The sequence below is a fragment of the Stegostoma tigrinum genome, chromosome 30 (genome assembly GCF_030684315.1).
Source record: "Stegostoma tigrinum isolate sSteTig4 chromosome 30, sSteTig4.hap1, whole genome shotgun sequence".
Lineage (NCBI taxonomy): Eukaryota > Metazoa > Chordata > Chondrichthyes > Orectolobiformes > Stegostomatidae > Stegostoma > Stegostoma tigrinum.
The window spans coordinates 21,466,153-21,482,918 of NC_081383.1; the positions used below are offsets into that span (position 1 = coordinate 21,466,153).

General features: G+C 39.8%; 1 protein-coding gene across 5 annotated transcripts in view; it reads left to right on the forward strand.

Moving 5' to 3' along the window:
• The window catches only part of mbd3a (methyl-CpG binding domain protein 3a), a 29,574-nt gene extending 24,818 nt beyond the window's left edge, over positions 1–4,756 (forward strand). For 4 of the 5 annotated variants that reach the window (XM_048559909.2, XM_048559912.2, XM_048559913.2 and 1 more), the window contains 2 exons: positions 1,847–2,007; positions 4,146–4,756. In XM_048559909.2, coding sequence (XP_048415866.1) covers positions 1,847–1,976 — 130 coding nt within the window. In that variant the 3' untranslated portion in view covers positions 1,977–2,007; positions 4,146–4,756. The remainder of the gene's footprint in view (positions 1–1,846; positions 2,008–4,145) is intronic. The other variant, XM_048559911.2, reaches the window with a different exon arrangement.
• The last annotated feature ends 12,010 nt before the right edge of the window (positions 4,757–16,766 follow it).

Below are 16,766 nucleotides of genomic sequence, written 5' to 3' on the forward strand. Positions count from 1 at the left end.
CTATAAGTTTGTTAGGAGCTTTCCTGTATGCAGCTTGGCGGCTGTTACCTACATTACAAATATCTACACTTGAACATTACTGTTTTGGCTGTATTGCACTTTAGAATGTCCTGATGACAAAACTGTTACGTCTCCTTTTTATCTTGCAATTGGTACCAGTGCCGTTAGTTTTATTCCACCCATTCTTCTGTTGGCAGCTGCACAAACCTGCATTCCAACTTTTTCCTGGCACTTTTATCAGTGTCATGTCAGATTACCATCTCCCGTTCACCCATATATCAAGCATTGTTGGAAGAATGCTTACAGACATTCTGAATCCACTTTTGAACCTGAAGTTGCAAGTGCTTCTCAAATTACATTTGACATTTCTAAATTGAACCTTTTAAAAGTGATCACTTAATTTTCGATGTATTTAAATACAAATTTCTGTCTCAGTAATATTTGGATGTTTTTAAATTTTACTCATGGTTTTCTCCCCCACCCTCCCGTACCGGAAGTAAAATTACCTTCCCTTCTGCTATTACTACCTAAACTCATCCTACCTACAATTTGACTGAATGCAATATATAATATTTCATTCAACAAATAGTCAAATGGAAAAGTCAAGTTAATTAATTGCCTCTTCCATCCCCTGTGGGATAATACACTAATCCAGACTCCTACTTGTACTATGGAGAGTTCAGAGTTAATTTTCATGTCAGTTTTTCTTGGGCATACGTCTCATTGAGAACTAACTCAAGGAATGCAAAAATTGCTTACTGCAACAGACCATGCAAGTATAGGCTTACTTTACTCTGTTCACTGAAGATCAGATTGTTTGTTTATATATTGATGGGTGTTGCAGTGGTGTCTACATTTTTCATCTATAAAGGAACTGTACTGATTTTCTTGCATTAAAAGGTCATTGGTGGTTTGCCTTTGTTCAAAACAAAAGTGTTGCACCACAACACTGCCACTACAGATGTAAAATAGTTTAATAATTAAAATCATTGCAAGCACAGGTCATGTACCTACTGTGCACTGACTTGTCTCAGTTTCAAATTAAGGTGATCAGAGAACATGCTACTCAAGATTCTTATCCATTGGCCTTTGGTCAGCTACAGTGTATAGAAGTTTTTGCCCTGTCTTTCTTTCTGTCTTCATGTTCATTTTTCAAAAAAAAATTCCTTCATGGGATGTGGGCTTCACTGGCCAAGCCAGGATTTATTACTCATCTCTACTGACCTCTGGGCAATTTAAGTGTCAACTACATTGCTGTGTGGTAGGAGTCACTTGTAGGCTAGACCAGGTAAAGACAACAGTTTTCCTCCCTAAAGGACGTTAGTGAATCAATGGATTTTTCTGACAATTGAAAATGATTTCAGATTAGTTATTAAATTTCTAATTCGAGATATTTTATTGATTTCAAATTCCACCGTCTGCCGTGGTAGGTTTCAAACCCAGGTCCCCAGGACATTATCAGGGTCTCTGGATTAATAGTCTAGCGATAAGACCACTCGGCCATCACCTCACCTGTTATTGCTATAAATCATTTATCATTTCAGTGAAGGACAATCGACTGGGTTGAATTGGAAATGGGGATTAAGGAACCACAAATGAATAATCATTCATGAAGCAAAAATGGGAGTGATATTAGTTAGAAGATGTCTGGTGGATTTTATGTTGTTGCCTCCCTATACCTTTAAAATTCTTGCATGGTCCGCATTAATGAATGTAATCCACAAATAGACCACAGATGGACTGGTAGACCAATTTGAGACTTGTCTGTGCTAGTATAGTAGTTTTTGAATTAAAAGAAATGACTGAACATACCACTATTTAAAATGTGCCCATGCACTTATTACAGGAAGCAAGAAGAACTTGTACAACAGGTACGGAAGAAGTTGGAGGAGGCACTGATGGCTGATATGCTAGCACATGCTGAGGAATCTGGAAAGGAGTCAGATATAGCACAAGACAAAGAAGAGGATGTATAGCCAAGGTACCTTGAGGATGAGCAGAATCTTGGTATTTATCCAATTCCTGTGAATTTAATATGTTAATGTTATTGTTTTTCCACCAACCACATGCATCACAATATGCAATTTTCATTCAGCATTCTCCATTCCTTGGAGTTGAATCAAGTTGGTTGGGAAAGCGACATAATGGCTGACAGACCCAGTTACACACTTGTTATCAGGTATAACATGAAATTATGTCATGCTGCATACAAGTTTCCTGTACCCTGGAATACATTTGGTGAATCTAACAATTATATTTACAATCTAATTTATAATTAGATACCTTCAATTTGCAAATTTTGTTCCTGAATTAGTAGAGTTGATTGTTACGTTTTTTAAAATCAATTTCTTATGGTTTGCTTACCCTCTGTATTTCCTTGCTCAATATCTGTTTCAGTTGACGAGTTACAGATTTAGCTGCATCATGCCAAGTTGCACTATGTTGACTTAAGGCCAAATGAAAGGTTTGAATTGCTGCATGTCACAGGCTTTCTTGCCTGTTCTTCATACATTGCCCAGAATCAGTCAGGATAATTTAATAAAGCATGTGGTTTATAATCTTCTACATGACCAGACACCCCAATTCCTCAAGTACCGATGTTAGACTATCTAAACCGAGCGATTAGATATGTCTAGGCAGCCATTCTCTATGGCCCAGCAATTCAGTCTGTCAGATAGCTTTCCTGCTTTTTATTTGCTGTCTTTTTGGAACTACAGCAAGGTCTTCAACACAGACAGTTTAACAGAAGAGTTTTATAACATTTAAGAGCATCTTAAAGTAATTGTCAGGATGGAGCAAAAAGACTGTGTTCTCCATTGCTTTCCATGTTTGCAGATTTGAACATCCTTTTGTAGATTTGATGTGAGTTCAACATTCACATACTGCCATGAAGGAAAGGCTCAAGGCAATAACACTGTTTTGGTCCTTTTAGCTTCTGCCCTGATGACTGCCCTGGTGTTGTCAATTTCCATTTGGACTCAGCAGTACTGTTTCACATTAGTATTGTTTCATCCCTGTTTCATATTTTCAATTTTGACTTGAGAATTATGCTATGCATTTTGCTAACACTTGGAACAGAGGTTTCCAAAATGAGTAACTGGAGTTATAACCTCCAAGGGCTGCAGTGGCAGCTTTGGAGTACAGACTTCTTGTTTGTCTTGGCCATAGTGTACAATCCACTGAGCTCCAGAGTTGAATTGCCGGATGACAGGTGCCTTAGTTTTTTTGTTTTATGTCCTTACCATCCTTCATGCTACCACCACCCCATCCACAGACAGTTCACACTTGATACCACAGGTCTTGCTCTACAATGTCAGTAAGATAAAAATGATTATTCCTGTTCATCTCTTCATAATTAACATAAATTTATGACCCAGGAATAATCCAGTAACCTAAGGCATAGCTCTCATCTTTTGATGTGGGGTTGAATCTGTCTTGATATTTTTCTGACTGCTAATATTTTAAGTTTGAGTTTACAAGGGTGATTTTTTTTTAAAATTCACTCATCTAGTGTATGGTGGTTTCAGGATCCAGAAAAATGAAACCACACCACCCTGTACCACAGTGTTTATATTGGATAGCGATAACGGGGAGAAAAAGTTGTAATAAATTGTTCTCCTTCATGCTGGTCTGTCTTTTATAAGATGCATTATATATTATCATGTCATGTTTTTAACGTGTCCTCTTAAATGAACGAGCACCTGACACAATGTTAAGTTGCTAGGTTTTTGTATACTATAAGCTATTGGAGTACTTTATTCTACCTCTTACGTGAGTTTGTAATTTGTTGAGGCCAAATATGGTTTGCTGTCATATCTTTTTAGGCAGTCAGGGAACCCATTTTGCAATATTTCTGGTCAAACATTTTGAAATATTTTGAGATTACATACGTTATATAGATATGTTGTAGAATATGCTCATATCCAAAAAATGCATTGGCTTATAACTTGCCTGTAGACAAGTCTGAATGTAGATCAGTCAGGAAATGTTCAGTTTGGACAAACCACTCCTGAGCTAGGTTACAGGTATGTCATTTCACAACTGGTAACTTGTTCAATGCCTTAGCAGAGAAACTTGATGCTTGTCCGCAGCAATGTGTGTAATGCTTTTGTCTGCAATATGATTTTCATTTGTTTTCTTGACAGGAGATTATTAGAATCCAATATTTTTCAGGGAAGTGTGGACATAAAGATGAGTGAAAATATTCGTAAGGATGAGAATCACTGAATAATTGTATCATTTGGAATTTCTGCATCCAAACTGGTTTATAATATGTTTGTAGAACTACTTTTCCAGTTTAAAAATAAAAGTGCTTTTTGTCAGATGGAAACAGTCATTGTGATGGGCATGTAGACCATTGCCAGTAATCATTTTTAAACTTGAAGTTTGTTTTTATATGCTCACATTTTTTAAAGCTATGTAAAATACTGTAAAATTTGATATGTGCAAGTTGTTTGTTGGTAGATATATTCTTTGTTTGTGGTTTAATCGTGAAATAAGCATACATACATCTTTGACGAGCACCAGAGAATGAATCCAATATTTCTAGTTTTGTATGTTGCGTTTCTAGACCATTGCATTCTTAATCCTGTGATGAGGCAAACATCATTCATGCACGTTCTGTGGAAAATTGTTTTGAAAGTGTTTTATAATGCATGTTACCAATTCTTCTCCACCTTCAGTATGTGTACATTATGTGTAGTGAAAGCAAACTGTAAAAGCTGGAATATCTTGTTAATAAAATCTATTTACTAAATTTTTTTCTATGGGTAATGTTTTGCAAGTGAGCTGATATACCATGAGATTAGATTATAGAATTATTTACTGTGCTTCTGTAATCTCTGTTTGGATTCAGCTGCAAGCCCACAGTTACAAAACACCGTGAACAGTTATCATGGTTTGGGATTTTGTTTAATCCCATTTTAATCTAATGGAAGATATTTGTGAGTTAATATTTGAAGTGTTAAAAATGCCTCTTAGGTTTAAAAGGTCACTGAAACAAAGGCCAGAGTTAATGGATCGTGTATTGAAACTAGACTAGCTAATATTCAGACTATTCTGCTCAAGTTCTGCAGTTAGTTTAAATCAAGGCCAGATTTAATAGCTCTTACTTGCATGTCTGGAAATGCAAACAGCTTAACAATTTGTACCTTGACTTACTTCACAAACTGTTTGAGTGAACCTTGGGAAAGATGAAATGAGAAAGTATGCAAAAGATGATACCTAGTTTAGACCACAAGGGGATTTTGTTGTTGCAAACCTAAGTTGCAGGACAGATGGGCCAGCATTTATAGCCTTTCACCACCTTAAGTTGCAAACACAAAGTACTTTTCAAGAATAGTCAAGCTTTTACTAAGGCCGACAACCTGACAGCTGGTATGTGTTCAGCAGGGATCCACTAACAGTAAAATAGTAATGACCAGTTAATCAGTTGTTCAAGTTGTTTAAGCAGAACTCTGGGGCAAAGTTCCCTTGTTGCTCTTCAAAATGCCATATGTTTACATACACTTGGTGAAATCACATCTAAAAGGTGCACCTCTGACAGTACAGCATTCTCCTAGTAGACAGCTCTGGAGAATCAGCCAAGATTTTATGCTGTGGCCTCTGGAGCAGACCATGAAGCCATCGCGTCAAGCACATTCCTGAATGAATGCAAAATGTTTGGACCACTTACAACAGCCACCACTGCAATTGCTGCATGCATATCTAATGCAGGTCCAAAACTTGAATGATGACATTAACCTGAAATAATCATCCTGTCTTATCAACCTACTAGTTCTATAAATTAAAACTGTATGAAATTTCAGGATTTTTTCATGTAATATTTTCTTTTCATGCTAAAATCTTCCAGTTTGCAACATTGAGCAAATAACCTGTATGGTCATTTAGCCACTGATATTCCTTCCCTCTGAATGCCTGGCCTTCACTTAATAGTTTATGTGGTCACAATTGTACTGATGTTTGATTTCTGAATGTGTCCTTTGTTTCCTCCTGAAGCACACAGTGCTGTTCGAGTACTTATAGTCTTGTGGTACTTGATACCCATGCTTGTGTGCATGAGAACAGAATTTGTTTATGCTTTCATGTTTTGTGACTGCATACAAGTCTGTGTTGCTGACATCTGAAATTTGCGAACAAAGTTGGCATTTCCACTAGTTAAAAACTAGTAATGCCCAAATAAGGGCATGTGAGTTTAACTAATGGACTTGGATTTGAATTTCAAATTAGACATCCTGCACGCTCTTACTGGATTTGCCTTTTTTTTCCAGAATACCCCTGAAGTATTGAATCTGTCAATTTTCACAATTATTGCCTAGATGAATAAGCACATGAATTGCTAAAAGCCCTGCTGCTGATGGGCTAATTGCTAAGACGACCTTTAGGAGTGGCTGAGTGAGTATAAAAAGATACAGGGAAATGCTATAGAATTAGAGTAGATAGCAATTTAAACATTTGCTGATATAAGCAGATTAACCAAAATTGTTATTTCCATCGTGTGACTCCTTTTATAGCTGACTCGTATAAGAGCATAACTTAAATTGTATCAGGGAAGAGAGAATGTACGTTCCCCTTGACCTGCCGCAGATATGTCTATTAAATATCTATCCATGAATGATCTATATTCCAGTTTGTTGCTTTTAAATTTGTTTACTACTAAGGAAAAGTGATTTTTTTTTAAAAATCCTGAAATAATTTAATTCAACTATTCTAAATTTAAGATAAGTTTTGGGGGTTTCCTGTCTCTTGATTAGACTACTGTAAAATGATTGGGGTTTAAATAGAATACCCAGATCTTTGCTAATGGCATTGTTGAAGTTACTACTTGAATCACTTTACTAATGTTACTGGATCGTTTTGTAGGACCTTCAGAACTTGCCAGCCCTTGTCACAGAGAAATATGCTGACTGAGAATTAGATTAAATTCTTGAACACCACATGCACTAACATTTGCTCTGTCCACCAATGCACTGGTTACAATGTGTATCACTTGTGACATGCACTGCAGAAATTCACTAAGACTCCTTAGTACCTTCTAAACCCAGGACCATCACCATATAGAAGGACAAGCAGCAGATACATGGAAACACCACTGACTGCAAGTTTCCCTTCATTTGGGAATATAATCACCATTCCTTCAGAGTTGCTAGGTAAAAATCCTGGAACTCCCTCCCTCAATAATTGTGGGTATACCTACAGTAAATGGACATACAAGTTCAAAAGGGTAGCTTGCCACCGCATTCCAAGGGCAATTTGGGATGGCCGATAAATGCTGGCCAAGCCTGCATGCCGTAAATTAGAGATAACCACGTGTAGAGCTGGATGAACACAGCAGGCCGAGCAGGAAAGCTGACGTTTTGGCTCATTCCCTAAATTTAGTGTTTTTTTAAAAAAGCATAAATATCATGCCGTGGCAAAATATATTTCTTTCTAAATTTGACTTGAAGCAAATTCTGTAAAGAATGGTATCACGGGTTATTGAATGTGTACGTTGCACTATACAGCCTAATTTATAATAATTAGCACTTTTTAAAAATCTGTTGATCAAAATAATAACTGATTTTGGTAATCTTAGGTGAGGAGTAAGTCAGGGAATATCGGTTGAGCTTTCTGTAGCTAACTGAAATTGTGATTAAGTATAGCGTGCACTACATTACAAATTTACAGAATGTTTACATCATTTAATTCAATTTTTCATAGAAATTACAGCAGAAATTCACATTTATTACTAATCCTTAAACTAGAAGTTTGTACTATGATATAATCTTCCCGATTTTTCTCTGCATTATTGTACATTTTTTTCAAATACTTAATCAAATTTGATTAAGGAACAATTGAAAATTATTGTTGCAGGACTATATAAAAGGATATGTCAATGAAAATACCAATTGTCTATCATGAAAGAAAATAGTTTGTCATAGTCATTATGATGTCTTGGTGTTCATTTTTATCAGAAATTACTGTACCTTGTGTTTTGTGTAACTTAATTCCAAAGCCAGTAACACTTTTTTCCACATACTTCTACAATCCTAATTTTACCATTTCTGGTTACAATTTCCTTATTTAGTACAAATAAAATGATTTACATCTGTAAACATGATTTGTGCATTGTTGGGAAGAAAGACTTAAAATAAAGTTTAATTGAATACCAAGGAAAATCTAAAAACTAGGCTGACTTTTTTTAAACCAACACTCCTTTTGTTTTTGTAATGGGAAAACACAATTTTCCAAATAGAACCTCATGAATATTTATCTTTTAGTTCATTAATTTGTGTATTAGTTTGAAGCAGGTGAGATCACTCTGTAATCTTGTATCTTTTGTAAAGCTAGAAGAGAAAATTACATTCCCTGATAATTACCTCCATGGCAATATCTTCTCATTGTGCTGCAACTTTTAAATCTGTGTAGATTGGTAAAATGTTATATAAATCTGAGTATTATTCAAATAGAAAAAATTACTTAGAGAGAGGTAGTTAAAATTCTATAATAATTAGGGAGAATATGACCTTCTCGGGGCCCTTAGCAACTACTGAGTAAATTGGCATGAAGTTAATGACTGAGAACTCATGGATATAACTTCTGCATTTGGATTTTCTAATTTTGTTACAGCAGCTATACAACATAATTTTAATAATCTGTTGCTGTCTTTTTAAAGCATATCATCTTACTCAACAATCAATAATTCAAATATTAAGCATGGCAAAGGTGCCACCCTAACCATTGAAAGTTTTCCCTCCATAAAGGGGAGACTTGTTTTCAGACTTTCTGTACTGGTCATGCCTTTCTTGGTCCTGGCAAGGCATACCATTCCAATTCACCTTATCAATGTTTTTTAATCAACCTGTTCAGATAAGCCATAACACACACAGAGGAGATGGGAGTTGAACTTGGGCACTTAGACTCAGGAGTAAGGGTGATACCACTGTGCCACAGCAGCCCCAGATACCCACCAAATTAAGGCCAGCAACTGTGTCCTTCAGGACTTGGCTAATTCCTGGTAATGCTAATGCATTAGTAGACATTGAAGTCTGCCATCTGTTATATTTTGTGCACCCTGGGTTTCAGTAGTGTTTCAGAAATATTCCACACTAGCCTTTTGAGCTGACAAATACAACATAGCATAGGCCTGATATTTCGATCAAGGATGTAACTCTAGCACAAGCTCTGAAACAAGACATTCTTAAACTTGATAATGCTGGTTCTAATGACCTATATTTAGATGAATTATTTATTAGGATGTCATAGCAAGCAAAATGTCTACAATCATATTGCAGCTTAAAGTAGGAGAAGCGATTACCTTAATTACCTTTGCCAAGGTAATGGACAAATGAATATGGGATTGACATCAGGTAACCATTGAGCCCTTTGCCACAAAAGGTGTATAATTAAGGTTGTAAAGAGGATGTAATTACTTTGACAGAAAATAACTTTTCAAGGTGGGTCCATGCTGGCCTTGGCCTAATGTTTTTGTTGGCTCGGAGTGGAAAAGACTACCACTAATAACCATGTAAATCAGCATTCCATCCCCTATTCCCAATTCCTCCGCCTCCGCCGCATCTGCTCCCACGATAAGACATTCCACTCCCGCACATCCCAGATGTCCAAGTTCTTCAAGGACCGCAACTTTCCCCCCACAGTGATCGAGAACGCCCTTGACCGCGTCTTCCGTATTTCCCGCAACACATCCCTCACACCCCGCCCCCGCCACAACCGCCCCAAGAGGATCCCCCTCGTTCTCACACACCACCCTACCAACCTCCGGATACAACGCATTATCCTCCGACACTTCCGCCATTTACAATCCGACCCCACCACCCAAGACATTTTTCCATCCCCTCCCCTGTCAGCTTTCCGGAGAGACCACTCTCTCCGTGACTCCCTTGTTCGCTCCACAATGCCCTCCAACCCCACCACACCCGGCACCTTCCCCTGCAACCGCAGGAAATGCTACACTTGTCCCCACACCTCCTCCCTCACCCCCATCCCAGGCCCCAAGATGACATTCCACATTAAGCAGAGGTTCACCTGCACATCTGCCAATGTGCTATACTGCATCCACTGTACCCGGTGCGGCTTCCTCTACATTGGGGAAACCAAGCGGAGGCTTGGGGACCGCTTTGCAGAACACCTCCGCTCAGTCCGCAACAAACAACTGCACCTCCCAGTCGCAAACCATTTCCACTCCCCCTCCCATTCTCTAGATGACATGTCCATCATGGGCCTCCTGCAGTGCCACAATGATGCCACCCGAAGGTTGCAGGAACAGCAACTCATATTCCGCCTGGGAACCCTGCAGCCATATGGTATCAATGTGGACTTCACCAGTTTCAAAATCTCCCCTTCTCCTACTGCATCCCTAAACCAGCCCAGTTCGTCCCCTCCCCCCACTGCACCACACAACCAGCCCAGCTCTTCCCCCCCCCACCCACTGCATCCCAAAACCAGTCCAACCTGTCTCTGCCTCCCTAACCGGTTCTTCCTCTCACCCATCCCTTCCTCCCACCCCAAGCCGCACCCCCAGATACCTACTAACCTCATCCCACCTCCTTGACCTGTCCGTCTTCCCTGGACTGACCTATCCCCTCCCTACCTCCCCACCTACACTCTCTCCACCTATCTTTACTCTCCATCTTCGGTCCGCCTCCCCCTCTCTCCCTATTTATTCCAGTTCCCTCCCCCCATCCCCCTCTCTGATGAAGGGTCTAGGCCCGAAACGTCAGCTTTTGTGCTCCTGAGATGCTGCTTGGCCTGCTGTGTTCATCCAGCCTCACATTTTATTATCTCAGCATTCTCTTTGTCTGGTCTGGGAACAGTAAACCATTCCCACTCTTCGAGGTCATATGGCTTTTCTGGCTGTTTGGCTGATGTGTCACATCTCTACTGTTTTAACATTACCAAATTTGGCTTTTTGGGTAATTGTAAGAATCGATTCAGGAATCACAAGGATTGGCTGGCCTAGAATTGTCTTGGCCTTGTCCTGATGCAGAGCTTAGGTTGTTGTTCATAGGTATATCCAATGGTTCTCATGATTTTCTTTTAAAGCTTTGGTCTACATCTGTAGTTAGAACCACTTCAGATGTCATGAATAATCCATCATAATCTTATTCTGCAATGAATGTTATAAAATAATGCTAATAAAGACTAAGCCACTAAATGCATCTTGATTTTACAACTTAAATTGGAATATATTGCAGTTACTTATGTTTATGACATTATGCTAGCTTCTATGTTAAAATTCTAATTTTAATACCCAACTTAGAAGGACAAATACATATTTTACAGTAATTAACTCTTCCAAAGGACAGATTTTTGGCATGTACTGTGACACAACATGAATGGGAGTTAATATGACAATCATTTAACTATTTACAACATTGAGATGTTAGTGTTCCAAGTTTTTCAAACGCTCGAGATACTTGCATTTTTACAACTATTGCTGATAGTGAGATGCCTAATCAAGGCATGGATATTTACCTAACCCAATAGGTACAGATTATATAATTATAACAATTCTATTTTGAGGCATTTTTGTGACACTGAAAATGTTATACCTGTCCATCTTTAAATTTTTCAACATAGTACAAATAAAAGCATCCTTTATTTGCATGTTGGCATGACAAAAAATCTGTTTTTGTATTAGAGTATTGATTCTGATTTCTTATTTCCTTATATGGCTGGTACACATTTTTAAAAGGCAAATCATGTCTGACAAACTTGATTCGGCTATTGGGTGCAATAAAAGCATTAACAGGAAAAGAGAGCAGTTGATGATGTGCATATGGTCTTTTCAGGTTGACATCAGCTAATTAAATAGACAAACGCTGAAATCAATGCAGAAAAGTTTAAAGTGATGCATTTTGGAACATAGAGATGCAATGATAAAGGCGGGCGGTGGGGGGGGTTACATGCACAGAGATATACATACATCTTTGAAAGTGTCAAAAAGGCTGATTAAAACGTTCATGGGATCCAGGCTTTAAATATAAAGGCCTAGAGTCAATAAATAATAAATTAATTTGTCTTCGTAAATCACTGGTTAAGCCCCTATTTTTGTTGTATTCTTTTCAGAGGTTGTGCTTATTCCTTAACCCGAATTACCCTTGAGAAGAGGATGGTGAGACCCCTTTCTGAACTGTTGTAGTCCATGTGGTATGGTATAACCTCAGTGGTATGAAAGGGAATTTTGGCCCCACCACAGTGAGGCTATAGCCATATAGTTCCAACTGAGAATACTGTGTCTCCTGGAGGGGAATTTATAGGTTATATGTTCCAAAATGTATCTGTTGCCCCTGTTCTCCTAGGTGGTAGAGGTCATGGGTATGGAAAGTGCTGACAAACGAGCTGCCATTGTTGTGTCCGATTCTAACTACCACCCCTTAGGAAGGGCTTCTAAGGATTTGGGATCTCACTGATGTGTAGAGACTGCAGAAATAAGGAGTTTCTTAGTGCAGAAAAGTGTCAATGAAGGTTTAATAGAGATATTTTATATGTGAATAATTTTCATAGAGTTAGAGAAATACAGTTCCCACTGCCATACAGGTCAACCAGTGCATGAGTTTAAAATAACTGGCATGAGAACCAGGCAGTGGAGTGGGGTTTGTACTTCCTGACAGCAACAAAAGCAGACTTAATGGTAGCTTTAAACATAGGTTTAGAAGTGCTTGAAAAGGTCAAATTTACAGGCCTATGAGAAAACAGAAGAGCAGTGTGACTAATTGGATAGTCCTTAGAAAGAACCAGCACAGGTGGGCTGGATTAGATTGGCTCCATCACACCTATAAGAATATATGGTGTGGCAATCTTGTTTTGTGTCAGACAAAATCTGACGTTGCTAAATATCAAGAGTGCTGATCCATTGCTGTTTTTCAACATAGTAAAAACATAGGAAAAGTAATAAACTATTCAGCCCTCTCTAAAATGATCCATAATTCAATGAGATCATTGCTCATCTGTATCTTAACACCTTTCATCCACCTTTGTTCCATTTCTCCGTTTGGCTGGCAAAAAGCAACCAATCTTAATTTCTTTTAAAAAATACTGAGCAATATTGAGCTAGGAGCGTCCATTCTTAACCACCCTTTGCATGAGAAAATGTTTCCATATTTGCCTTCCAAATGGTTTAGCTCTGACTTTAAATTTAGTTGCTTTTGTCCTAGACTTCCGCAACTGCAGATAGATTCTTAAAAACCACAACCAATCATCGCACCTTATAATCTTTTGAGCTCGAGTAACATTTTGTTGCATCTTCACTGCACTGCTTCAAGGGCAATATATTGTTTCTGGGGTGCCATGCCTCAGCTTACTCTAGGTGTGACCTAACAAAAGCTTTGTGTAATGTTACATTTCCATAGACACCAATAATTTTTAAAACAGGAAGTTTCATTTAACAGCTGGAATAATGACATCAAGATTTCATGCTATAAAGCTTTTACTATAATAAATGACTTAAAAATACACCATTGGTTAAACAACATTTTCATTCTGTACGCAACTTTTAACTGCATGAAGAAATTACCCATTTAACTTCGACATGACTGGAAGCGTTGAACTATAGTTATGCATTATTTTGCCTCTTAAACAGACACTTATCCTTCAAGAGCAAGTCGAAAATTAGTTTCAGCTGCCAATAGATTACTTCCTTTTTAATTTCCTGACTAAGTAACATCTGATCCTACAACAACTCATAATGAGACTTCTACTCTCTTTCTTCGCAATATTCCACGAGATGAATCTTCCAATCTGCTTTAAATCCACATAAACTCAGTCACGTTAATTGGAGCTCAAGTTCCCAATCTCATTCTGAATGGTGAATAATAGGGTCAGTGTTTTTCTGCTTCAGTTACAGATCTGACATCTTTTTCTGAGGAAAGGTGCTCTTGCTCTCGAGAGTGCAGCGAAGGTTTACCGGGCTGGTTGCAGGGATGGCAGGACTGATGTATAAGGAAAGATTGATTAGGTTAGAATTGTTTTCACTGGACTTCAGACGAATTGGGGGATCTCATAAAGATTTATAAAATTGTAACAAGACTGGACAGGAAGATGCAGAGAGTATGTTCCCGATGGTGGGTGTGTCCAGAACCAGGGGTCACAGTCGAAGGATTTGGGGTAGACCATTTAGGACAGAGATGAGGAGAAATTTACTCACCTAAAGACTGAGCCTGTGGAATTCATTAGCACAGGAAGTAGTTGATGCCAAAACATTGAATTCAAGAGATGGCTAGATATAGCACTTTGGGCGAATGGGATCAGAGGTTATGGGGAGAAAGCAGGATTAGGTGATTGAGTTAAATGATTAGTCATGATCATGATGAATGGCCTCCTCCTCCTATCTTCTATGTTTCAATACATCTCTTGCTCTCTGCCTTTCAGTTAGCTGCAGACCACAGACAAATAAATCACAGTTTGTCTGTCACATTCATGAATGTTTAGGAATGGCTGCAAACAAACCTCAAAAATTACTTCCTGTACCGTCTTCCTTATGGCAATATGATATTATATCGAGATAGAAATACAAATTTAGCTATTTTTGATCTCCTTCATCTTGAAGGTAAATGAATAGTTTACAGCACTGGATACTTGTAGCTCCTTTCTGGGACTTTGGGATACTCGGGGTCTGCTCATAAATTCAGAGACTGTTGTCATTATCTTATGAAGTAAATATCTTTCACCTTGTAAAATCTGAGCCCATCTTTCATCTTGAGCAATCAAACCAGTTTCAGTTTCATGGCGGCAGTTGCAGAGCGAGGACCAAGGGCTGCCGAAAGAGCGGGAGCAGAGAGCGGAAGAAGTGGAGCATGCTGGGAAGGTGAGTGGTTGCTTTTAAGTCGGTAAGTTTTCAGGTTTTCTCTTTCTTTTTGTTTCTCTTCTTAGTTTAGTACTGTGTGAGCTTTCAGATTAGCGGGGTATGGATGTTAGGACGGTTACATATTCCTCCTGCAGAATGTGGCAGGTGAGAGACACAACACATGTCTCCGTTGGCCACATCTGCGGGAAGTGCACCCAACTCCAGCTCCTCGAAAACCAAGTTAGGGAACTGGATGGACCTCGGGTCATCCGGGAGGCTGAGGGGGAAATTGAGAGGATGTACAGGGAGGTGGTCACTCCTCAAGCACAGGATAAGGACAGCTGGGTTACAGTCAGGGGGTGGAAAGGGAACCGACAGACAGAGCAGGGATCCTCTGTAGCCATTTCCCTCAGCAATAAGTATACCACTTTGGATACTGCTGGTGGGGACGACCTACCAGGGGAAAGCCATAGTTGTCAGGTCTCTGGCACTGAGGCTCGGAAGGGAAGGGGGGAGAATAGAAAAAAGCTAGTGGTAGGGGACTCAATAGTTAGACGGATTGATAGGAGATTTTGTGGTCAGCAATGGGACTCCCAGAAAGGTATGTTGCCTCTCAGGTGCCAGGGTCTGGGATGTCGCCGATCGGGTCTACAAGATTCTGAAGGGGGAGGGTGAGCAGCCAGAAATCGTGGTACATACTGGCACTAATGACATAGCCAGGAAAGGGATTGAGGATCTGAAAAGGGACTACAGAGAGCTAGGTTGGAAGCTGAAGAGCAGGACAAGTAGAGTAGTGGTCTCAGGTTTGCTACTGCTGCCACGAGATAGCGAGGTGGGGAACAGTCAGCGAGTGTGCAGCTTAACATGTGGCTGCGCAGCTGGTGCAGGAGGGAGGGCTTCAGATACTTAGACCATTGGGATGCCTTCTGGGGAAGGTGGGACCTGTACATAAAGGACGGGTTGCACCTGAACTGGAGGAGCACAAATGTCCTGGGTGGGAGATTTGCTCGAGTGGTTCGGGAGGGTTTAAACTAGTTTGGCAAGGAGGGGTGGGAACCAGAGCTACACATCTGAGGGGGGAGGGGGCGTAGTAGTAGATGAGGCAGTGGCAGGATGCAGTGAATCTACCGGGAAGGTTTTTCATGTGATGGAACGAAGGGATCGGTTAAAATGTGTCTGCTTTAACGCAAGGAGTGTCAGAAATAAGAGTGACGAACTTAGAGCATGGATCAGTACTTGGGACTATGATGTTGTGGCCATAACGGAGACGTGGGTTTCACATGTTCCAGGGTTTAGAACATTTAAAAAGAACAGGGAGGGGGGGGGAAAAAGAGGAGGGGGTGTAGCATTGCTAATCAGAGAGTGCATCACAGCAAGAGAAATGAAGGTTGCCGAGGAAGGTTTGTCGACTGAGTCAGTATGGGTGGAAGTTAGGAACAGCGAGGGAGCAATCACCTCATTGGGGGTTTTCTACAGACCCCCAAATAGCAGTCGGGAGATCGAAGAACTCATTGGCTGGCAGATTGTTGAAAAGTGCAAACGGAGCAGGGTTGTTGTTATGGGTGACTTCAACTTTCCCAATATAGATTGGAACCTCCTTCGTGCAGTTGGTTTGGATGGAGCCGTTTTTGTCAGGTGTGTTCAGGAGGGTTTCCTTACTCAGTATGTGGACAGGCCCACGAGGGGGGAAGCCATTTTGGATTTGGTGCTCGGCAATGAGCCAGGACAGGTGTCAGATCTCACGGTGGGAGAACACTTTAGCGACAGTGACCACAACAGCCTCACATTTACCATAGCCACGGAGAGGGAAAGGAGCAGTTACCAGGGGAAGATATTTAACTGGGGTAAAGGAAACTATGACGCTATCAGGCAGGAGTTGGGAAGTACAGATTTGGAGCAATTGTTCCACAGAAAGGGCACAACAGACATGTGGAGACTGTTTAAGGAGCAGTTGTTGCGAGTGATGCATAAATTTGTTCCTCTG